Raw genomic sequence first — 25,699 nt, 5'->3', positions numbered from 1 at the left:
TACAGTGTGTGTTATTTACAAACTCTTTTTGTATTATTGTGCCAAAGACAGATCACATTTGGAGTGTGCAATAGGGTGACCAGATGTCCCGATTTTATAGGGATAGTCCCGATTTTTGGGTCTTTTTCTTATATAGGCTCCTATTACCCCCCACCCCTGTGCCGACTTTTCACATTTGCTGTCTAGTCACCCTAGTGTGCAACTTCCTGTGTTTGCACATGGAGGTAGATAATTTTCTCCCGAGGATTCTCTTGCCTAAAAAGATGAAGCAAAAACAAAAAGGGAATCAGAACAATGATGAAGTGAGAAAAGAGCATGCAATATCCAGAAACAAAGAATAACCAGGAACACAGAACACTAGTGACCAGCTAAATAAAATGGTAACATTTTCAGAACATCTTCATCCCATTTTCAAAAGTGATTTAGGCACTTTGGAGTAAGACTAATTGGAATTAGGCTCTTAAGTGCCTACGTCACTTTTGAAAATGGGTCTTATGCTCCTAAATTGCTTAGACACTTGAAAATTTTACCCAACAGCCAATATGCTAATTCAACTTCAACATCAGTTTGTAATTCACTTGGGATGAGTATCCTGAAGTTTTTTTGTTCTTGTTATTATATGATCAAGCACATACTACCAACTGTTGACTTAATGCTTTATCTAAAAGGTACACAAGCATAAGCTTAACTTTTAGCCTGTGTGTAGCCCCATCGATTGCAATGTGACTACTCATGTACTTAACATTAGGCATGTGCTTAGGTAATTTGCTAAGGTACTTTGACTATCTGAAGAGATATATTCAGCAATAACATAGCGCATTGCATAGCTTATAGGCTAAACTGCAGATATAGTTTTACCACATACTTCATATAGGTGTCATATATAGTAAATTTAATTGGATTCTTAAGATGTCATCATGGGTTCAAAGGTCGTCTAACCTCATATGCACTTCTGGTCACTGACTTCTGGCTTTGTGAAAATGAGCTGTCTATTCCCAAAGACCTGATGTTTGCTATCCCTCTCAACAAACATTGACATCACTGCACTCGGTGTCTGATAACAAGGACTCATCTTTTTTTATTCTATAGGGGGGAAAGAAAAACCTCCCCCCACCTGCCCAAACAGCATTTGGTCAATCAGTCATACAATGAGTTTGAGAGGCTGATGTTGCTATCCAAAGTCCAACTAATGGCCTACGGTTGTTCTTCTCAGTTTCCGGGCAAGTAGTTTTCCCAGTGCAACAAACTGAAGCCGGAAGGTTCCTAAATTAACAAGCTGTGCTCTGGAGGCAGAGAAGGTAGCCAGCCAACCCAAAATAGCTCTGGGCAGGAAAAGGTTTTGAGTAAAACTATCAGAGTCACAATCTGCTTACTCATTTCCCCCTACTATACCCTGTGCCAGACCCATACCTGACACAACATCCTTCCCCTGGCATGTCAGCATAACTATGCTAGTCAGCAAATTCAAGGGCTAGAGTCATGGCTCCCACTCCCTACTCCATCCCGTCCACTTGCACCAGGTTGGGATGCAACATCCCCACGGAGGCTGCTTTCCTTCCTGTTCTGCTATCCATGATCAGGGTAGCCACTGCAAGGCAGTGAGAGGGTACATAATGCAAATTCCAGGTCACAATATTGCCATCAGACATATGTAGATAGATCACACTATTTTAATATTTACAGTATTTATAAACATCAAATATTGGTAGAACTATTATATAAATTCTTATATTTAATAAGAAATTATCAGAAGCAGCATGGAGTTTTCTTTTGGAGAACACAATGTCTATCTACCTGTTTTTCTTCTCAGTCCTAAGAAAAATCACCATTGGAATAAAAGTGCAAAATAATAATTTCACAGGATTTTGTGGTGTGTTGGGAGGAGGGACAGGATGTATGCACCTGCTGGAGATGTCAAAATTGAACATTTTTCATAAGGCCATTAAACACCAGGGATCCAGTGGTCACCATTATACACTACAGTTACCTTCTGAATGCAAAATGAGCTTTGCCATTGTCTACATAGCATTCATATCCCTAGAACTCAGAAGTATACTGCAGTAACTATGCCACAGATACCATGATGCTTTCAATGACAACCACTGGATGTACATTTACATTGTAGCTTTTTCTGTTAGTCTTTTCTTTTTCAAAACATGAACAGCTCGAACAATCTGAATGTGCCACCTGACTCACCTATGCAAGTTTTCTACATCTTCAATAGTCTCAGGTAATATTTTCCCTTTGGTTTCAGGCAGCAACACCACCAATCCACCAGCAATTAAACCAACCACAGCTTCAAATTAAACACACACGAGAAGACCAAGTTAGAACCCAACTCACATCACAGGATACATTTGATGCCATCTGGCTGCAATAATAATTGCTGAATTTAATTAAAACAACAAAGTTGGTAGAAGAGATTTTGTTTTTAAAACATACAGAAATAAAGGGCCAAATTTTTGCTCTATAGCGAGCGTGCATGCATGTGTATATATATGAGTATATAGAATTTTTTTATCACAAGGCAGGTTCACAGCTTTTCAGGGGTCTCATTGCGGCATTACTGAGATAATTATAGATAGTAAAGTTTAATTGTAAGCTACATACTGTAATGGTATATATCGAGTTGGAAAGGCATGTTTGAGGAATTATAGTCTGTATATTTGTACGACATAAAATGTACTGGATTTCTCGGTCACCATGAGAACAAGATTTTAAAAATTACAGTTAATCTCTCACTCACTAAATTCCTGGTTACCAACTTTCATAAGCCCCATTCTAAAATGTATGTATTATTAAGTCCCTTGTAAATAATATAAATATGCTCTTTATTAAAAATGATGTATTGCCTTCAAAGACAGACTTCTAGCGATAACGCACTAGTCCAAAGACTTTGAGATTTTGCAGTACCTGGCCTAAAGTTTAGATTGACTAATCTCCAGGAAATTTCAGCCTGTTTTGAAGAAGGCTGCTTACTAGTCTATAGCCTATTTTAAAGATGATTACATGGTTGTCCAATCAAAAAAGAGAATATTGACAAGACTGAAGTATGCAACATCCTTAATAATCCATAAAATATACCCAACAGGCACCATTTGAAATGACAACATCTTGTCTCAACACAGAGACCAAACCACAGAAGTGAGAAAATGACTCTAATGAATACGGTCAACAAATTGACATGCGATCTGAATTTTGGTAAATTTCACAATCCTCTTCAACTTGTCAAAGCAACATTTGTTAGTTTGCAGCTTTTTTTTAAATAAAAAAGCACATAAGAAACCATAAATATATATGGACGCGGACTCTGACTACATACACAACTCAGAAGTGAGCTATTAGTTTATTAGGATTTGAAGGTTTTGTGAAGGGAAAAATATTCTCTCCTAGATTTGGAATCAGTTTCTCAGATTTGTTTGTCATAACTGAGGCATGGTTAATACACCTGAGGAACACTCCACAAGAAGGTAAGAAAATACTTACCAAAAACTATAAGTGGCAGCTCGTGCCAGATCTCTGACAGCCTGTAGACAATGAATGGGGCTAGTATCCCACCAACATCACACAAGGAAGAACAGACCATTACACCAAGGTTCCTGATTGAACAGCAAAACAGTCATTGCATTATACTGGTCTGAAAAAGTTCTGTAGCTGGAACAGAATACATTCTGCCATAAAATTGTGATGATTAACTATTTGCATTACTGCAGTGACTCAAAGCCCAGGCATGAACCTGGACTCCATTGCACTAGACACTGTGCAAACAGAACAAACGTCCCTGTCCCAAAGAGCTTACAATCTAAGCAGGAGACAACAGATGGGGAGTACAAGGAAACAATGAGACTATTGGTCAGTATGATAGGCTGTGGTTTCAGCAGCCTAACCATAATAAAATACCAAAATGGAATCATAAGTCCTGATTCTCTCCTGCCTTGCTCCTCATGAAGTCATTCACACCTGTGTAGCATAAGACTATAACCCTACCAAATAGCCATGGGAAGGTTTACACCTCTTTTGCATAAATGTGAGTAAGTGATTCCCTGAGATTCAGAGAACTTTCTACAGTTTCATGTGAGCTCTTTCTGCCTTGTGCTGATTGGCTGGCTACACCAACCCTCGTCATCCCTCACTGTCTGCCTCAGTTTCACCCCACACCTGCCCCTCTTTACTCTCTTCCAATCTGTTCTGCCCTCCCTTCCCCACTTCCCTTCCCATTTAGCTGATCCCCCCCCCCAAATAAAAATATCATGAAGTTACCCCTCCCACCCACCATTTCTATTCTCTCTGTTTAGATGGTAAACTTTTCAGGGCAGGGACCATCTACTACTCTGTTTGTACAGTGCCTAGCACACTGGGGCCCTACTCTTCACTGGCTCTTAAACACTACTGTAATCAACATGATGAATAATAAACTTCAAGGTAGTAGAGAATCAGGCTCAGAGTGTCCCATTAGAACCTGCCACCAGATAGAACAGAACTTTGAAAATATTAGCTACATTATTTTAAATAACTGTCAATGTAGGGAGATGTTCAAAGGTCTGCCTAATGTACATGTCCATAAAAAAAACAAATGAAAAAAACCCTTCGGTAGCTTCCTAACTAGAGCTTATAGGCAGAATGATCTTTATACAGGTTTCAAATGAGCATATGGGAATCTAGCAGTTTCTACATAATATGGGCTAAATTTAGATTCTTTCAGGGGTTTTTTTTTGGGGGGGGGGTTGTTTTTTTTTAAAAGGCGATGAATGCATGTACCTAAAATCCTCTTATAAAACTGCTATCCAAAGCCGGCGTTCATGGTAGATTAAGTTTCATAGAGTTTAAGGCCAGATGGGATCTGTATATCACTGGCTCTTAAATTTCATCCAGTTACCCCTGTACTGAGCCAAGTAACTTGTGTTTGGCTAAAGAATATCTCCAGAAATGCATCCAGTCTTGACTTAGAATAGAATTGAAGACTTCAAGAGATGGAAAATTCATCACTTCCCTTTAAGACCAAAAGGTGCCCCAATCCACCAACACATTGGGGCTTCCAAAATTTCAACCAGCCCAGATTCTTCCCAGTCCTCCTTAATTCAGCTCCCCCTCCTCAAATAAACTTTTATTCTACTTCCATCTTCCTGCTCTCCCAGACCCCTGACAGACTCTCCATTTCTCACCCATTCATTATTGTCTCTAGCCCCTTTCAACCTCTGGATTTGAAGGACAAGAATCTTGCTTTAATCCAGCTCTGCATGTTCCATTTGCAGCGCAATGTATAAGGAGAAGTTGCATGTTCTGTTCCTGCATTAACTTGTCTTTTATTCAATTTTCTACGTGATCCATTTGCATAATGTTCTTTAGACATCAATACATCTATAATTCTGGAGCATTTCTGTACTAATTGTTAAGTCAATATAAAATACAACATATCTGTCAGTTTCAACAGCTACCTTTCACATCATGCCGTCCCCAGACAATGCACTCACCTCAAAAACGTTGGGTACAGTTCAGTGTTTACAAAGCAAACCATTTCAATAGACATTGTAATTCCCATTCTCCCAATGCAACCTACAGCCACTTTTAGCCAGTGAATATCTGCAAAGGAAACAGTTATTTCACTTACAATGTTTTCTGGAGGCTTTTTGGGCCAACGGTCATTGGGTGGGATGAGGTTAACTAATGAAACAATGTTATTTTTAGTAGAATCCAATAATCCTGTATTACTTTAATTTTATTAGTTTGAAAGAACTGCTATTAATTGTATAAAGCAGCAGATTAAAACAATTAGCACCACATGAGTTATTGTTAAATGTGATTTGCAAAGTTATGTACGGTACCCTATTTCCCCAAGATATTTCCTATTAATTCTGATGTCTGCAAAAATGTAGACTTTCATTTATTCCATCTCACTTCTGGGGTGTGGGGGGCTGCAGGTGTGAGAAAAGTCTCCAGCACCTGTCAGGTGCACAGCTACAATCCCAGACATGCTTTTGCAAACTTTCAAACCTAGACTATAGTGAGACAGATTAATGAGGTCCCCAAGAGGTAACACTGAGAAGGTAAACTACTGGAAACCTCTGACAACTCACCTTCGGGGATTAAAGCCATAATGAGACAGGCAGCGCCCGCCACCAAAGTTGCCACAGCCCAAGGATAGCGACGGCCAATGTGATTGATTGTGAGAATGATAATGATGGCAGCTGGAAATTCAACAAGGGCAGAATAGAAGAAATCCAGATACATGTCCCCACCAGCCATTGCCATGTGCATGATGAGCCCCTGGTACAGAAGAGCACTGGTCAACCTAGGCAGAGAACAGAGCCCAAGCTTCTTAAAAGATCTAGTCAAAGAACAGAGACCCGTTTCCTCTTGGAATGCACATAAACAAACCTTCTGAACCACAATTAGGTCAACAAAACCAACTTCAGCTCTAATTTACTCAACAGTGTAGATGAAAGCCTGAGAGAAGAACAGTAGAGATTAATGCTGGAAAGCAGAAACTAGAGGTAGAGTTTACAGCCCATAAAATAATATGGTAGTTTAGGAACTGAGCGTTGAATATAAAATCGGGTAGGAAATATCAATAGTATCATAGACTCAGGCTAAAAAAGCTTTCAGCCTACCCATACTTCTAGCTCTGAGTTACAATTATGGGCTTATGACCACTGAAGGAATAGTCCTTTGTCAAGTGCCCATTCTGCCCTCTGCATCCTCACCATCAGACATAATGGAGACTCAGATGGGCAATCGGACAAGCAATGCGTTTTCTAAATAACTCCTTTTAACAGCTCAGACGGTTGAAAAAAGAGCTCTTAGTTAAGAGCAAATTGACCACGCAATTGGGGAGCGAGTTCAGAAGGTAGGCAAACTCCCCTAGTCAAATGCTTGTATTAACATTCTCATCTTGCCTCAAGAAATAAATTTACCTGTAATTGTTTCATATAAGGACGAGGCTAAGAGCTTGTCCACATGGCAAGTTACTGGATGGAAACCCAGGGTGTGAATCTACAGCACAACAGCTTGCCATGCAATAACGTCCCACGGGGAACTACTACAGTGCACTGAAAGGCCGGGAGCGTGGCTTAGTGCAAGTCTTTCACTGCGCTGTAGCAGGGTCCCCGTGACAAGTTACTGCATGGAAAGCTGGTGCACTGCAAGGTTGCGCCATAGTAGTGGCTTGCTGCACAGTAGCACACCACATAAACAAGCTCTAAGACTGGGAAACTCTGTCATGGCAACACGGATTTGTTGTAATCATCCATGGTGGCATATGGTTATTATTTGTGACGTGGCAACATTGAGGTTGGTGCTGTCTTAGACACAGAATACACACAGTTCTTGCCCAGAGGAACTTGCAATCTAAACAAATGACAAACACTCCGGTCCAGTTCTAGGGGTTAGATATGTGGTGCTATAACTTACACACTGTTAGTTTGGCAGAAGTGTCTACAAAAGGAGAGAATAAAAAAGGTGCAAACAAAAAGATGGCCTCTTCTACCCGGTTTTACACTTCTTCCTCCCCTTTGGTTGCTTTTGCTAATATAAACCCTGCCCACTCAATCACTGGTTGAACAAACTGGGTATAAGAACTAATGGCTCTATCACGGAGTGATTTTTTTACTGTACACAAGGCCAAAATGACTCCCCGTAGGCCTTGTCCAACCTCATTAATAGCACAGATTTCTGTTAGTGCAATTGGTACAAATTTCTGCTTGCTCTTGTCTCTGCTTAGGGGTCAGCACCAGCAGATCTACAGAGATTCCTAGAAGCTAATGGGTGACTATGAGCTATTCCTGAGTGCAGGCAAAGCCGACGGAGTCACTTTGGCTTTGTCTATACTAGAGAAATCAGTATTGCAAATAGATTGCTTTACATCAATAATTCCACCATCAATTGAATGTGTCCACACCACGGCTGCTTTACATTGATTCAAGTGAGATGGCTCCTTCAGCCAGTGAACCTCAGTCCTCAGATGGGGGACCCCTCCCACATGGTATTCCTCAGTTACCTCCACTTCACAGCAACCCCCTCCATCACACTGTCCCCAATATCTCCCTATTCCCTGGCTAAAGTCAGGCCTGGGATAGGGAGACATTTCTGGGTATGGCAGATACTGTGGGGGGGTCACAATGAGGGTGGGGGTGCAACTATCAGACCTGATATTGAGCCCATTGTGCCAGTGCATTGCAGCCAACAGTTACTCAACTGATTGAGCCTGCACCAATTTAGGCTACCCCAGTTCTTACCCCTATCAAATTTTGGGGTAACTGATACCAGTTTTTGTCTCCTTACAGTTGACTGAAGCACTTGTCTACATAGATGTAACGTGCTCTTAAACTGATGGAGTGGGAAACAAGTTTAACTTCTCTATGTGTGGAGAAGTCCTCATGTGGCCCCATAATTCATCCATTGGTGACCAGACACATGAGGTCATCATGGCAATGGGGCGAAATTAAAACCACAGTTAAGATCTCTAGCTCATACTATTCCAATGATCTCCCCTGACAGGACTGAGAGTAACCGAGAAACCTCCCCAGCAGTACAAAGGAGGAAGAAAGTCTGGAGCATGAAAAAAATTGAGTTCTGAGTGCAGGAAACAGGGGTAAGACAAAACTGGAACTTTAATGCTTTGTAATAAAAAGTAAGTCTTAAGATGACTTCAATCTTTTTTTTTTTTTTTTTTTTTACCAGTTGTACATCAAAATGAATGTGTGTTTCCGCATCTGAGGTGTCCTGACAAGGTCCATGAATGAAGGACTCAGCTTTTCCCCACCTTCCTCTTCAAGGTTAATATTCTACAGAAGAACCAGTGCATTGTTAATTAAGGGCTAAACCAGGTGACAGAAATTTATCATGTTAAACAGGAAGGGAGGTGATATATTGTAATACATATTAGACATGTTACTTAATACAATACATAAGAGCTTCCTGAGAAACGCACCACTCCATTGTGATTATTGCATGGAATATGGAGGAGAAGGATCACAATGATAACGAGGGAATTCTTTAACTTCATTTCAACAGTTTTAGTCATTCCTTATCTTTTTGATCTGGTGTTTCCTAAGTAATTTCTCCAGGATCTCAAGCGTAATTCTAAATAATTTCCTTTTTCTTTAGTCTTAGCTGAACAGGGTCATGAGTCAGCAGCATTGCAATGCAAAATGTTTCGGCTCTCGAATAAATAAGAACCTTGGCACAGCACTGACACCTGGGGTCTATTCCCGGCCTTGTTTCAAACCTCCTGCATGACCTGGGACAAGTGTCCGAATCTCTCCTTGCACCAGCTTCCTCATATGTACAATGGGGGATAATAGTTATCCAGCTGGGACTGTGTGGTTACCTTTGATATTTACCAGCATGTAGAATTCCTCAGGTGGAAAGCATTATAGAAAGAACTTTTATGTTGTTCACCTACAAGCATAAAACCTCAAGCCCACCTGAAAATGGGCAGGCAGCTTTTTCCCATTCTTTTTGGCAATATAGTTCACAATCTTCATGGCCTTGTCATTCTGCTTCTGAGATATCAGCCACCTTGGAGACTCAGGCAGACACCTGTAACACAAGCAAGCAGACGCTGCCATACAGAAAACAAAATGGTGTATCCACACTGAACCAAGGTTGTGGAGACAGTACTTCAGCTGAACACACACAGTGACACTACTTTCTGCTTTTCAAGAAAAGAACAGTTTGCCGTGCTGCAAGATGAAGTTGGAGGAGGAGCCTTGGCAGTAGCTTGATTTTACTGGAGATGAACACACTCATGATAAAACAATATGAAAACCTTGCAATAAGAACATGTGTAACACTTGCCCAGTCAGTTTTTTCCTCATGAGGAGCAATTTTCCAGCTACAGTAACTCCTTGCTTAACGTTGTAGTTATGTTACTGAAAAATGCTACTTTAAGGGAAATGATGTTAAGTGAATCCAATTTCCCCATAAGAAATAATGTAAATAGGGAACGTTAGGTTCTAGGAAAAAAAAAAAATTTCCTGGAACCTAGCCTCCCCTATTTACATTAGTGTGTGTGTGTGTGTGTACACACATGTACACACACACACACACACACACACAGTACAAGTTTTAAACAAACAATTTAGTACTGTGCACAGCAATGATGATTGTGAAGCTTGGCTGAGGGTGAAGTCAGAGGGTGGGATATTTCCCAGGGAATGCCTTACTGCTAAATGATGGACTAGCACTCGGCTGAGCCCTCAAGTGTTAACACATTGTTGTTAATGTAGCCTCACACTCTACAAGGCAGCACAAGTGGAGGGAGGAGAGACACAGCATGGCAGAGAGTCAGGCAGACACACAGCGTGCGTGCAAGAGAGAGAGACAGACACACAACGTGTGTGAGAGACGCACATTGCGCCTTTAAATACGCTGACCCCACTCTAAGTACACTACCTTTTTAAGTAGATCAGCAAGTTGAGACAGCAGCTGCTGCCAGCAAGCAAGCTCCCTCCCTCCTGAGCACTGTCGTGTTTCCCCCCCCCAAGTTCTGTGGAAATGAGGTGCAGGAGTGGGGGGGTACACCCTGACATCAGCACCCCTCTTTCCCCTCCCCCACAGCAAGCAGGAGGCTCCCAGGAGCAGTTCCAAGGCAGAGGGCAGGAGCAGCACACGGCAGTGGGGGGAGGGACACCTGAACTGCTCAGCAATTGATAGCCTGCTGGGCGGCTGCCGCACAGAGAACTTAGGGGAGCTGATGGGGGGCTGCCGGCCCACCCAAGTTCCAACCCCCACCAGCTGGCTCCAATGGGCTGCTCTTCCTGAAAGCAGTGGACAAAGCCGGCGGCTGCCAAACAACATTATAAGGGAGAATTGTGCAACTTTAAACGAGCATGTTCTCCAATTGATCAGCAACATAACAACGAAACCACGTTAACCGGGATGATGTTAAGTGAGGAGCTGCTGTACACCATCACCACACTCCACACACACCCGGCTAAAAGCACTGGAACTCTCACTCCATTTACTCATGTCAAATAAAATTCACAAAAATAGACAAAGGAAGAAAACAAAACTCTATCCCCCCTAATCTCCAAGCCGGGCAGACAACTCTTCATGACCCAAGTGCTCATAAAAAGAAAAGAGTGAAACCAAAAAGATACAAGTTAATTATTTTAAACAATAAACCAAAAGGATCTACTGAAAAGGAACCTATATTACTTTTGGTTGTGCCACAAAATATAGTGTCATTTTAAAAAAATTGTGTGCAACAAACCACTTTAAATAAAAATACTTCACCATTGGACAATGACCACTAATTAACCACCATTTCAAGGTGGTGTCAGACAAATCATGGTCCTAAATTATGTAATAATTTCCCTTTAAACAAATGTTCAATGGATGCATATATAAAATTCAGTTCTATGTGTCAAATTATTTTACATTCAATTTTTTTTTAAAAATCCATTCACAGCATAACGCAACAGAAGTTTGATTCCTAAGAATAATTAGATAAAATGTGCATGCTCTGATACAACCAAGGATTGAACATTAAAGGAGCCTATTCCCACTCTTTATTGGTGTAGATCTGCAGTTAACCAGAGTAATGTGCATGCAAGCAGTATACGACATTCTCCTACAGCTCTTTAGCATCTCTCTTGGATGAAGGGAAATTGCATTTTAAATCTTCTGCTGAGGTATATGAAAGTCCTTACCAGTAATAGAACAAGAGGAGGAAGCACGGTAGAGTAACAGCAAGCTGCAGCCATCTCCAGTGCGGAATAGCATAAGCAATACCATCAAGGAAGAGGAGTCCAACTGTAAAGGCTACTTGATAGAGAATTCCCACAGTCTTCCTATGGCTTGGGCCAACAACTTCTGTGACTGAAATGTATATGATATAAGTGACTGCTCAAAAACAGAAGGAAAACTGATGGATCATTTTAGAGATGGAAGAACCAAGAAACCCTACTCCAGAAACAAGGGGTTTCAAGCATTTTGGGAGGTGTAGGTTTCTTTTCAGGGATTCTGGAGGCAAACACTAATTCTCTGAACAATGTTTCTTAAAAATTCTAGATTTTTGCATAAAATCTTATCACAAATCTTTTGTTACTTGCAGACCAAGCTTAATTTGCTTATGAAAATTTATTTTTATTAGATCATTGAGGTCAGTACCTATGTTCTTATTCCAGACTGTACTGTGCTTAAATCCTATTCTCTGTTATGGCATTCCATGCTTAAGGAAACACTATCACCAAAATTTACATATGGGATATTTTACTGTACAATACAACACTATCCTAAATAAAGTTCCAATAATGTATAACTGAAGGATCATATTGTGCCAGGAGGTAATAATCCTTTGTTGTACGACTGATGTGAAGTGGAGGGGGCAGTTGTTCCAGTAGTGGGTGTAATACTCAAATCACTAGTGTATATATATATATATATATATATATATATATATATATATATATATTGTGTGTGTGTGTGTATGTATATAGAGAGAGAGAGAGAGAGAGAGAGAGGGAGGCAGGCACAGAATGGACTGGTTGTTACATTAGGTTTTCTTCATCTCAAACTTCTGGATAGCTACATTAGCTAGATGTTTCTGCTACAATGTTTAGCAGTATAATTGTTTAAAATGTTGGCATTTCAGTTTTGTCACCTTCAGAGTTAACACTCCACTGAGGTGAATGAGGCAGTTCGCACCACTCACAGCTATTGTTTGAAAACTGTCCACTTTAAAGATTCAGGAAGACATGCAATGCTAAGCCATGTAGCATTTGGAAGATTTTCTTTGCAACTGTAAAGGAGAAACACTTATATTTTAAGAACAAAACCTAAATTCTGCAACACCTAAGGGATCCCTAATGGCACCTTGGGCAACAGCGAACTATATTTAACCGACCATAAAAACAAAAAACAAAACAAAAAAAAACTAATGCTGGATCAGTGTAGAGTGACATAATCAGAGTGACACTGTCACTATTTGAGCAGTGCTGGATTAACACATAGGCAAATGAGGCATATGCCCAGATCCCAAATTTGGGGAGGAAGTGATGGGTTTTTTTTAACCAATGCAGATTTTTGCACAAACTAAAAAAAACTTCACTGGGCAGGTCTACACTACCACTAAAGGTTTCAGAGTAGCAGCCGTGTTAGTCTGCATCCGCAAAAAGAAAAGGAGTACTTGTGGCACCTTAGAGACTAACAAATGTATTTGAGCATAAGCTTTCATGAGTTACAGCTCACTTCATCGGATGCATGCAGTGGAAAATACAGTGGGGAGATTTTATATACACAGAGAACATGAAACCATGGGTGTTACCATACAGACTGTAACAAGAATGATCAGGAAAGGCGAGCTATTACCAGCAGGAGAGCGGGGAGGGGGACAGGGAGGGGGACACACGACTGCTAAAGTCAATCTAACTTACGTCACTCAGGAGTGTGAAAAAGATACCCCCCTGAGCGACGCAAGTTATATCGACCTAAGGGCTGTCTACACTGGTGCTATGTTGGCAGGAGACGCTCTCCCACTGACATAGCTTCCGCCTCTCACAGAGGTGGAGTAATTATGTCGCCAGAAGAACGCTCTCCTGTTGGAATACAGCGTCTTCCCCAGATGCACTACTGCTACACTGATCCAGCTGCACTGATGTAGCTCTTCTAGTGTCGATCTGGCCACTCATTTGAGCGGGTGGCATTGCAACCTGGTGCATGGGATTGCAGCACTGCTCAGGTTTGACCCATCCACCCCCGTCCTGGTGACTAGTGCCACAAGCAGCAGCAGAACAAGCAGCCAGTCCAGCAGATCCACAGCATGGCCAGCCTGGCCATAGTGAGCGTACCTTACGACTGTTTGCTGTGATTCACATTAGAAATTGGGGCCCAGGAAGCGTACGTTTGCCTAGGACCCAGAGATGGGTTAATCTGGCTCTGCATATGATCTCTTTATTGCCTTCCCACCATCATCCTTCAAATGAGCATGTAATATCAAAGAGCACCAAAACAACTTCTGCCTTTTTCTTGGTAGGTATCTACTGTACTTGAGTTATTGTTTAAGATGTAAAGCCTGGGTTTGCCGTTTACTGCTCCCTTATGTATCAAGATTCCTCAAAGTTTTTTGTTTCCTCTGCTTGTTTCTTTACAGTCCTCCCTCATCACCTCCTCCCTTCAATCTGTTTAGAGAGCACTGGAGCCTAAATACTGATGTCACACCAAGATGCTGCACCCTTCCCTCTTTTGCATACTGGGGAATGGGAGGCTGAGCTCTGGGGTAAGTGGGACTGCATCTCAGGTAACAGCCTCATTTGACATCACTATTCTGATCTTCCAAAGACATCGGAATCTGAGGGAAGAAAAACTGATCTCTCTAAAGCAAACTGATAAGCAGGGGGAAAAACAATCTCTGAGCAAGTCATATATATTCACTTTCAAAAAGCAGCAAAGGGCCCTTTTCTGCTTTCCAGTTCACATTTAGTCCAATGAATTGCCAGTTTTCCCTTCATGTCCCGTTACCAATATTACTCCCAGGGAAAGCACCAGTCTTACTCAGGATGTAGCCTGCTGTCCAGCTGCCCTTGCTGACCAGTCCTTGTAGGAAGCGAAAGATCACCATCCAAAGGTAGCTTGGCGCAAAGGCCACAAGAACTCCAGAGATGGCACTTACAAGGATTGTCACTACAAGGCAAAGTTTACGGCCAAATCTGCATGGGAAAAGAATTACATTTATGAGATCAAAATTCAGACACACACTGAAGTAAACTGTTAAAAACTTCATGTAGCATTTAGAAAATCCAAACATTTGTCTATTGGAGGGATAGGCCCACATTAATATTATAAAACTACATTTTTCTGGTGTTAATGGGGGCCTAGTGCTCACCTACCATTTGGGTTAATTTCTCCATCACTTTGTAATTCCATAAATGCTTTTGAGCAGTTTGGATGAAACCAAGTATCCCAAATGATAGGTGAGCAATAGACCCACATTAATACGAACAGACCATAAAGGTATTCCTTCCTGTCTATTTTTGGAATTACAGTCTGTGTTGTTAAGTATGGAGGAAAGATACCTGAGAATGAATATAATTACTCTGCAGTTTCTTTTGAAGTACCTATGTAATGTGAGGATTAGGAGTAACTAATTTACATATAAAGGGACTGTCATAAATATAAAGGGAAGGGTAACCACCTTTCTGTATACAGTGCTATAAAATCCCTCCTGGCCAGAGGCAAAACCCTTTCACCTGTAAAGGGTTAAAAAGCTAAAGGTAACCTCGCTGGCACCTGACCCAAAATGACCAATGAGGGGATAAGATACTTTCAAATCTGGGGGGGGGGGGAGAAACAAAGGGTCTGTCTGTCTGTGTGATGCTTTTGCCAGGAACAGATCAGAAATGCAAGCCTTCCAACTCCTGTTAAGTTAGTAAGTAATCTAGCTAGAAAATGCGTTAGATTTTCTTTTGTTTAATGGCTGGTAAAATAAGCTGTGCTGGAGGGAATGTATATTCCTGTTTTTGTGTCTTTTTGTAACTTAAGGTTTTGCCTAGAGGGATTCTCTATGTTTTGAATCTGATCACCCTATAAGGTATTTACCATCCTGATTTTACAGAGGTGATTCTTTTACCTTTTCTTTAATTAAAATTCTTCTTTTAAGAACCTGATTGATTTTTCATTGTTCTTAAGATCCAAGGGTTTGGGTCTGTGTTCACCTGTACTAATTGGTGAGGATTTTTATCAAGCAAAGGGGGTGTAGGGCTTGGGGGGACATTTTGGAGGAAGATGTCTCCAAGTGGTCTCTTTCCCTGGTCTTTGTTTAAAATGCTTGGTGGTGGCAGCATACTGTTCAAGGACAAGGCAAAGTTTGTATCTTGGGGAAGTTTCTAACCTAAGCTGGTAAAAATAAGCTTAGGGTATCTTTCAAGCAGGTCCCCACATCTGTACCCTAGATTTCAGAGTGGGCAAGGAACCTTGACAGGGCCCGATCCTGCAAACCATCCATGGTTAGATCTTTCATTGACATGAATTGAAGTTTCTCATGTAGAGAGAACTTACACGATGAGGCCTGTAGAGCTTGCAATGCAAAGCAATTTGGAGGGGGAGCGAAGGGGAATACATTATTAGGAACGTGGACAACTTTTTCCAGTGACTGGAAAAATGGTTCTAATGGTTTATAACACAACGTGCACTTCCTGTGCCCAGAGCCAGTGGTATACCCTTAATCTCAATGGGAGTCTACAATGACTTCATACCCTAGTTCTGAACATGGTGCTGCGGTTACGTAAATCACTTTTGTCTCATATTTGCATTGATATTGTATCTATTTGGCAATTTCCTACTATTATTTCTTGATAAGCAAACGTTTGTCAAAAGGGAACAGGATGTTTTCATATCAAAATTGCAATTCATACCACAGAAAGACAGAATGACAGCTCCAACTCAGTTTTCTGGCTTTTGTTAACAATCAATATGTTCATATAGGGTGTCTGGGTTTTTTGCACATATCACCATAAAATATACTGAAAAGCACATGAGCACTGCAGGGAGGGAGCTTGCGGGATCAGGAAAGATCTGCAGCTACAAGTAACTATAGACATCTCAGAGTCTGATATGTTTTTCTAAGACCGAGAGACTTAGAAGTGTTCATTCACTGAAAGGTGCATGAGCATGCTATTAGTCAGATGGATTTGCTTCTACATTTGTTTATTTTTAACTGCTAAACATTGATTAGGGATATCAACTATGCTTTAATATCCCACACATACCTGTCTGCTAAGTAGCCGATGTATACCGATCCCAAAAAAAAGCCAGCATTCACACAGGACTGAAAGAGATCCACCTTCCAGGAGTCCTCACATACCAGGTTAAACTGAAGAGGCACATCACAGTTAGAAGGAAAACTCAGTGAATATATCCACTCCTTAAAACTAGAAACTGGTTGATACCAACAACCACTATAGCCTTGCCTTATTAAAACACCATTCTGTTCCAGGGTTGATCCTGCATTTTAAGAGTACCACCCAAAAGCCCCAACCAGGATTAGGACTCCTTTGTGCTAGGCACTGTATAACCATAGTTCATCACTATGGACTTGAACATCCTTGGACATAGACATGCAGGCAATTCTGGTCCCTTTGGCAGCTTCCACTGGGGGCTGGCAGCTATGGTCCCAGCCGCGATTCCTGCTTCTTCTCCAACTATAAATCAGTAGCCCTGGCTGCTCTAATAGGGGTCTAAAATTTTCTTTGCAATGAAGATTCTAGATGCCTATAACAAGCAGCAAACACCACGTGACCTCCGCTGGGCCACAGTCTGAGTGCAACTGCCTTGAAATACTGTGCACTCTGAGCAGAAACAGTTTGAATTTGCTGTAAGAAGCCCAAGAAGAGAGGTCCTCAGAGCTTGCTGAGCCTGAACACAAGGTCTTCAAGACACTGGGGGGGCTTTGGAGAGCCAAAGCAGGATTGTCCCTATGCAAGTGTTATCTAGAATCAACCCTGTTAGATATTGGCTACTCATCCTTGGGTTTTGTGCATAGTTTTAGAAAATGTTTCGTAAAGAAATATTGGTTGGGGGGGGCGTGAATGGGAGGTGTTAAAGGATGTAAATCTGTCTGTATATCCCTTTCCTTCCTGCTGGTGTTAGGTTAATTAAAGCTATGTATTTGTAATCCACACACCAAGATGTGTTTACTCCTGTGCTGGTGTACTTCTGGCTATAGGGGTTACCACAGGACAAAGGCTGGTGCTTCCCCTGTGTTACCTTTACATTCTGTGATTTTTTTCCCATGTCCATTGGTGGACAGCCAAGTAAGGGCTGAAAGGAAGGAGCTAGGGCCTTTGTTGGAGGCCCACAGTTGCAACCACGCTGGAAGTTGTGGGCAGTGGTGGGGATCCTTATCCAAACCCTTTAAACAAAACTTCAGACTTGATCAAAAGATGTCTGCTCAACTGAGGTGCCCATTCTGACTCCACAGCAGGGAGGCTCCCCCAGTGTGGTTGGCAGCAGGCCAGTTACGGAGAACCTACTGTTCTTTTCAAAGATATTTAAATAGAAGAATGTTCAAGGTGAAGAAAGTTACGATTAGCAAAAAAGTAGGTTTTCAAACAAAATTTTTGTCTGTTTCTCCATCTGTGAACAAGTGTTTGACTCAGCGCTGCAGGAGGCAATTAATCTAGTTCTTGCCAGTAGAGGCAATTCCAATGGAATAAAGCAAATATTGACAGTGCATCTTCCCCGGGGACCTCACTTCGCTTTAAAATTGACAGCAGAACTCATATGTGATGCAAGAGAGCTGACTCTGCAATAACATTGAGGCACCTGACTGCTCCAAATGCCTAACAGATACATAGGTAATCTGGGACAAAGTCTAACAGACCTATAATAATGATTGACAAGGAGCACAGGATTTTTAACTGAATTTTTGTTTACTTTAAAAAAAAAAAGCCTAGAAGTAAGAACTATAGTTCTATCTGTGGAAATCTTTTATAATGCAGATTTACACAGTTATAGAACTGTTTTGACAGGCTTCCAAAAGCTATTCAATGCAAGATCTTTAACAAATTTAATGAAAGTAGAAGAGTGTTCCTCGTTCGGTCAAGACTTCCAAAAGCGATTGATCGTGGCGTCTCAGTTTGAGTCCCATCTTGAAATGCCTCAGAAGAGCCCAATTTTCAAACAGTTGTGAGCACCCACTTTGAAAATGAGACACCTTTAAAGGTGCCATTGAGACACCCAGGATCAACAGTGACTTTTGTAAACCTTGGCTCACTGGACTTACATTTTTCCTTTGTCCTTCAGCTGCTGCTATATAGACAATACAAATAATTACAAGTTAACAAAAGGTCTGTTGCAGATGATAGCAAATATGAAGCTAAAATGCTCAGAAATTATTATTCATAAGAAAAGGAAGGCAGAGAGAACCTGTGTGTACAGAGCTCTTCAACACAAGGGACATTTGGGCCAAAATGTTCAGAATTGACTGTTGAACGTCACACACCCAAATCCACGTTTAGACACCTAAATAAGTGGTCCGATTTTCAGAAAAGCCAATCACCTGCAATGCCCATTGTCTTCAAACTAGGCATGCTAAGAGGCTTAACATGGGTCATTCCCTCACCAACATTACCTCCTGTCATTTGGATACTCGCATCCATCTCAATACAAAGATTTATCCTTAGAGCCACTTCATAGGTAATTTCACCTTCAGGTGCTCATGTGCTAAGCCAAAGCTGCAATGTTTGGGTTACAAACGCTACAAGGGAACTGCTTTTTAATTTTTTTTTAAATAAAATAATGGAAAGCTTTTATTTTAGATGCTTTAAAAAAAAGATATTTTGGGCTAAATTTGATTTGACAAGGTCCTTAAGACAATTTTCTTACTCACTAAAAATTAACAATGAGGCTTCATGTTGAAACTTTTATCACTTAGCATACACCTGTGAATGGGGTATTTTCACAAAACACATAATATTGCCCAATATGCACCTGTTATTTCTAAGGCTGTCAAGCAATTAAAAAAATGAATGGCGATTAATTGCGTGATTAAAAAAAATTGTGATTAATCGCACTGTTAAACAATAGAATACCATTTATTTAAATATTTTGGATGTTTTCTACATTTTCAAATATATTGATTTCAATTACAACACAGAATACAAAGTGTACAGTGTTCACTTTATTTTTGATTACAAGTATTTGCACTTAAAAAAAATAGCATTTTTTAATTCACCTAATACAAGTACTGTAGTGCAGTCTCTTTATCATGAAAGTTGAACTTACAAATGTAGAATTATGTACCAAAAAAACTGCATTCAAAAGTAAAACAAAATTTTAGAGCCTGCAAGTCCACTCAGTCCTACTTCTTGATCAGCCAAACCGCTCAGACAAACAAGGTTGGTTACATTTGCAGGAGATAATGCTGCCAGCTTCTTGTTTAGAATGTCACCTGAAAGTGAGAACAGGCATTCTCATGGCACTGTTGTAGCCAGTGTCGCAAGATATTTACATGCCACATGTGGTAAAGATTCATATGTTCCTTCATGCTTCAACCACCATTCCAGAAGAAATGCTGATGATGGGTTCTACTTGATAACAATCCAAAGCAGTGCGGACTGATGCATCTTAATTTTCATCATCTGAGTCAGATCCCACCAGCAGAAGGTTGATTTTCTTTTTTGGTGATTCAGGTTCTGTAGTTTCCACATCAGAGTGTTGCTCTTTTAAGACTTCTGAAAGCATGCTCCATACCTCGTCCCTCTCAGATTTTGGAAGGCACTTCAGATTCTTAAACCCTGGGTCGAGTGCTTTAGCTATCTTTAGAAATCTCACATTAGTACCTTCTTTGTGTTTTGTGAAATCTGCAGTGAATGTGTTCTTAAAATGAATATGTGCTGGGTCATCATCTGAGACTGCTGTAACATGAAATATATGGCAGAATGTGGGTAAAACAGAGCAGGGGACATACAATTCTCCCCGAAGGAGTACTGTGGGAAGTCCCAGAGCTCAGGCTGCAGCCTGAGCACAGAGGTCTACGCTGCCATTAAACAGCCTAGCACCCTGAGCCCTGGGAGCCTGAATCAGCTGGCATGGGACAGCTGCAGGTTTTTATTTGCAGTGTAGACATACCCTGTGCGGTTGGGCAGACCAGCCCCCACATGGTGCTGCTGTGTCTATAGATTCTCTGGGTGCTCAATCTCCTGCAGAGGTACTAGGGGAAAGCTAACAAGGTTTTCCCAGAATGCACCAATGTGAACACGGTTAGACAGTTTGGATACATTACCTTGTCTGGCATGTGGTTATGTTGTGCCAAGAGTTTGTGTGGATACAACTCAGCCATGTTTGTCATCTGATGAGAATGGCACAAACTGGTTTCTAAAACACTGTTGCATCTATGTGTGCAGGGCCTTAAATAAAGGATCCTCTCTAGAAACTGCTTCTATATGGGCCCTTGAGTTTGCTAATAGAAATGTGGAGAACCACCAGGGCAGCATGGCTTGATGTGGGTCCCTGGGCCTGGCACCCAGTCAATGGGAATGTACAACAGCACTATTGCTCACTAAAATCAGTGGCAGTAATTGGGCTGGTTGGTGCCTGCTCCAGAGGAGGAGCGTACAGATGGTGACTTCTGAGGGAAGCATCGTGGAAAAAGACAGCATGAGGAGCCCTGCGCAGCCCTAGCCACACTGAACCCCTGAATCTGAAAATGAGGGGAGCAGCAAAAGCAGGAAGCAGAGAGAAAGGGAGGTGGAAAGAAAAACAGGATGGCACCAGGATGCTAGTGAGAAAGATAAGGGAAGGAGAGGGTCAGAGACTACAAGAAGTGCTGAATTTTGGGTGAAATATGAAGATGAGGTTGATTCTGCCTGTCCTTGGTGCAAGGGGTGAATGTCTCATAGGCAACAGCGACTTGGATCAACACGCTAGTTTTTGTCAAATTAAAAGCAGTTCCAATGTCCAAGCTGAACTGACGTATTGTACAGCAGTTAAAGTTTGTCTTGGTTGTAATAAGTGACTAGAGTTGTTCTTACTGGCATCTGCCACGAACCAAAACCTTTAATGAACAAGGTTTTACAACAATTTTACAAGTAGAAAATGGAAACGATGTTTTCGTCAGTAAATTTACAAAATTGTTGTCAATGAAGTGGAATCTGAAGAAAACTTTACACAAAAGTGTGTGTATTCATATGAAGATAATTCCTTTAAGCACAGGAAAATTAGTGTCAGAAATCAAAAAGTATCCACAATTAAGATGTGGAGATTTTCTGAAAATCTACAGGGAAGGAAGTTTCCAATAAAAAAAAACAAACAAACAAAAAAACCCCACAATGACAACTTTGTTTTCCCCCCTTATGGTTCATATGTTTTGTTGCTACAAAAATTGTATTTTTAAAACATTTTATCCCACTAAATCCAATTCTCCTCAAGTAGCTCAATCATTAGTCTAATCTAGGCAGTAAATCCTTTTATTTTTTAGTTCGTTCATTCTTATCAATTGCACTTCAACAAGTGACGTTTTTCTGTGTAGCATTGTGCCCGCATCCCACCATCTGATCCCTGCACAGAGTCCCACTGCAGTCATAGGCACGGGAGCCCACTCACAAAGATCAGATTGCCATACTGGGATCAGAGTGAAGGACGACATATTGGCTGCCGTTACAAGGACTCTAAAGCACCACCTCTTCAATTTCAGCAAAGTAGGACATTTCCCTAACAGCAGTGACGACATGTTCACCTGCCTACCTGATGTAATGGGAATAGACGGCACAGCATTACAATAGCTTCAATTATTCCCCTCCAGCACCGCTCAGAGAGGGGTGCTGGGTAACTATTCCTCTTCCTCAAGGGCCCTTACCCATGAGACTCCACAATTCCCCCTTCTACATGAGACCACTTGGAGAGATGGCCATGGAGCCCTATCAATATCCCGATAACTCATTTTCCTCTGACACGAACAATACCACACTACCAAGAGGTCAAAATGCCTATGAGATCAGTTCACGGGATGAAGGGCAGCTGCCTCAAACTCAGCCTGGGCAAAAGCAAAGTGTTGCTACTTGGAATGATGAAATGCCCAGAAGAACCATCCAAGGCCTTGTCTCTGACCCACCCAATGGTCAAAGTGGCACAAAGCCTGGGGGTTCCATTTGGCTTATCAATGTGTGGATATGACCAAATAGCATCAGTGACAGAAGAAGCCTTCTTCCACTTCCAGCTCACAAGGACACTCCACCCTCTTTCTCCTGGACAAGGACCTGGCCACAGTGATCCATCCATTTGTCACCTATAAGCGCCATCACTGTATGTGATGCTGAATGGGGAAACATTTGGCACAGGCCAAATTCAGCTACTTGCCTCCTCCACAGTTTAATGTGCTCATAGCACCTAAATATGTACTCCAGTCCCTCCACTGACTCTGTCAAGGTTGATCTCCCACTCTGGCACTTCGAGTGCAGGAGGTGGGGGCGCACAAGGATTCTAAAAATTAATACTGGCCACTCCAGGCTTGTATTAAACTCCCAAGGTTACAGCTTTTTCTGACCTTGGATGGGTAGATGCTGCCACCACCCAAGTGCAAAAACCCCTTTGAGAACCCAGGAAGGCGCACTTGGGAATTCTTTCCTGTGGGATACCCTCAAGCCCTTTCACGACTCCCCTCCAGAGAAGAGCTGAGAAAGAAAACAAAGGAAATCAGCTGTTGCCACCAGCTAATTAAACAAGATGTGCACAAACCTCTTAGGACACAAAATCCAATCCTGTTCTTAAAAAAGGTAAATTTTATTAAAACAAAAAGAAAACACATTTAAAAACTCAGGTTTTGTTAGATTTAAGAAACTCTCTTATAAAAATTAAACATCAAAAATAACCTTCTTGAGGTCCAGCTTAAAGGTTATAAGCAAAACAAAATTATTTGGGATTAGCACAGAGGAGTCCACAAGCCATAAAGAAATAAACAGAGATAAACCTAAACATGTCTTCCTAGACATTTCCTGATCTACTTACATATCTGGGGTTTCAACTGAGTAGTTTCTAGGTATGATTTGATGATTTTTCATACCTGGCCCAAGCTCTCACAGCATAGCTGCTCTGTCCCTTCTCTCCCAGAGAACCACCACAGACCAACAATGTGGAAGTTTTTTCCCAATTTTAAAAAGTTCTAGCCTTTCCATTGGCTCTTTTGGCCAGGTGCCCACTCCCTTCTTTTTAACCTATGCAGGGAGACTTTTTAACCCTTTACAGGTAAAGCAAGTAGAGAACAACTACTAAGAGGGATTTTATAGCTAATTGGCTGGCTGGGTGTCCATAAAAAAAGAGAGCTACCCCATTTATCACAGACTCCCAAACTGCTTCTGCTGCCAATTTAAAGCCTTGGCCCTGATCTTAAAAGCCACAAACAGATTAGATCCCAATTACATTAGAGACCGCATCTCCATCTAAGAAGTGCCTATGTGTGTTTTTAGGAGAGATCAATTATCCTGTAATTTTTCTTACATCGCCCTTCATGTGGGGGTGTACATCTAGTTTCAACAATCTTCAGCTTTTATGATTTTTGTCAAATACTTGTATTGGTTCTCGCAATTGTACAAAATATTTTAGCTTAGTTTCGTCAAACTTAGTTTAATCCTGTTTATACAGGTTTTTCCTACCACTGCTGTGAAGTTAGGTTTAACAGCTGGGATATTACAAGTGGTGTTCAATTTTTTAAATATCCCTTGGAAGTAATGGTTATTTTCCAATATTTGCCTACATTTTCAGCACATTGGAAATCCATGGATTCTTTTCTGTGATTTATTTCCAATTTGGTTGACTAATAAATGGGGTCTCTTTTAGTAGGATTGTGCATTATTTTTTTCCTATATGTAGCCATTTAATCTCATCATCTTTGATCCAACCTAATGAATTTAAAAGGTGTTTCACATTTGTCAAGGCTAACCCTTAAATTCTTTTTTCCCCTCCAAAGCTATAAGATGTAGGCCACGATCCTACAACGAGCACCGTGTGGGTGTAGGAATCCACTTGTGTGGAACTCACTGCACACGTCACATCTTATGTGTTACTCTTGGTTTCCATATCAAGTTTGAGATGCACGTACGCACTCTTCCATGGGAGTGCTCATGCAATTAAAGCTTTGCATAAGATTGTGCTCAATTTACACAAGGAACCATTTACCCTGGTTGAATGCAAGAGCCTATCAACAGTGCAAACAATTCTGTTCAGCACTTCAGAACAGAAAATGAAATACATGTTATGCAATCAAACAGGCCATAGTAGTCAATATATTTCATTATGAGGAGTCTCCTCTTTAATGAAAGCACTTCTGTTAAATTTAACCTTTGTCTGCCCTCAACTAGTTGATAACCCAGGGGATGGGGAGGAAGAGGAAAATATTCATTTGTACCTCAGTCACAATGGATGATCCTGAAGAACTGTAAACCCAGCCATCTTGACAGGGCGTGAGCGGGATACTGCTCCTGTTGCCATAAACAGTGAAGTTTTCTAAGGGGTTTATGCAGCCGAGGCCAGTTGTGTTCCAGTCCACGTTGTATCTCCTGCACTGACTAGAGAAAGAGTCCCCATGTCTCCCCTGCTCTGGAACGGTGTAATTCAGCTCCTCTTCTAAACTCCAGCCACATCGGCTGCTCAACTCAGCAACTCCAGGGCTGAGACAGCGGTGTTTGGGAGTGAACCCCAGGAAAACGACACCCACGTAAATAGGGGTGAAGGCTGCAGACACGAAGCATAAGACAAAAGAGACTTGTTTCTGGAACAAGTCAAATTCCCCAATATGCTCTAGAACGTCATCTAAGTTTGGCATTTTTACATATGGCAACTCACTTACAGTAACTAACCTGGTTTCTCTTCCCAACACTGCTATATATTTTGTTGGCAGTGAAGCTGCTTAAGTAGCAATAAAACATTTGACCAAAAGTCAAAGAGCTACTTTATAAATTATTAAGCCGTGTATTGGCAGCTTTTTTTTTAAGTTAAATTTGACATCAAGCCTAGGCTCACCTGTGAACCATGGGGAATTGCTATTTGACCCCCATCAGCTCCCCTAAAATATTCTTCTTCTGATGGGCAGGAAGTGGGGTAGAGGGGCATGTTGTTTGCCCACAAACAACGTTAACAGGGCTAATAAAGTCACTTATTTGTCATTAATTACCCAAAACCTTAGTAAGGTACTTTGAGAGGTATCCTCCCCTAGCTGATGCCTTATTACCTTGATTTAGGTAGGGTACTCAACAATATTTCTAGCTTA

At 41.2% G+C, this 25,699-nt stretch overlaps 1 protein-coding gene across 1 annotated transcript; it reads right to left on the bottom strand.

The window, feature by feature from the left end:
• Window positions 1-191: 191 nt before the first annotated feature.
• On the bottom strand, window positions 192-25,255 carry LOC144262157 (solute carrier family 22 member 2-like). Its single transcript, XM_077811804.1, has 11 exons — window positions 24,839-25,255; window positions 16,707-16,810; window positions 14,494-14,648; window positions 11,652-11,820; window positions 9,423-9,537; window positions 8,674-8,780; window positions 6,075-6,289; window positions 5,472-5,580; window positions 3,487-3,599; window positions 2,197-2,296; window positions 192-255 (listed from the first exon to the last, which is right to left on the bottom strand). Exons 1-11 carry the CDS (start codon window positions 25,253-25,255, stop codon window positions 192-194), a joined length of 1,668 nt encoding a protein of 555 aa, XP_077667930.1.
• Between the last annotated feature and the right edge of the window lie 444 nt (window positions 25,256-25,699).

The sequence above is a fragment of the Eretmochelys imbricata genome, chromosome 3, assembly GCF_965152235.1.
Source record: "Eretmochelys imbricata isolate rEreImb1 chromosome 3, rEreImb1.hap1, whole genome shotgun sequence".
Taxonomy (NCBI): domain Eukaryota; kingdom Metazoa; phylum Chordata; order Testudines; family Cheloniidae; genus Eretmochelys; species Eretmochelys imbricata.
The sequence above is the reverse complement of the archived record's forward strand: the minus strand, read 5'-3'. Positions and strand labels throughout refer to the sequence as shown.

Excerpts from the sequence above, each read along its gene's own strand:
- LOC144262157 (XM_077811804.1), bottom strand. The coding sequence starts at position 25,255 with ATGCCAAACTTAGATGACGTTCTAGAGCATATTGGGGAATTTGACTTG. Across the intron at positions 5,581-6,074 it reads TATGGCTTTAATCCCCGAAG|ATATTCACTGGCTAAAAGTG; the intron begins GTGAGTTGTCAG and ends TTTCCTTTGCAG. Across the intron at positions 256-2,196 it reads GATGTAGAAAACTTGCATAG|GCAAGAGAATCCTCGGGAGA; the intron begins GTGAGTCAGGTG and ends TCATCTTTTTAG.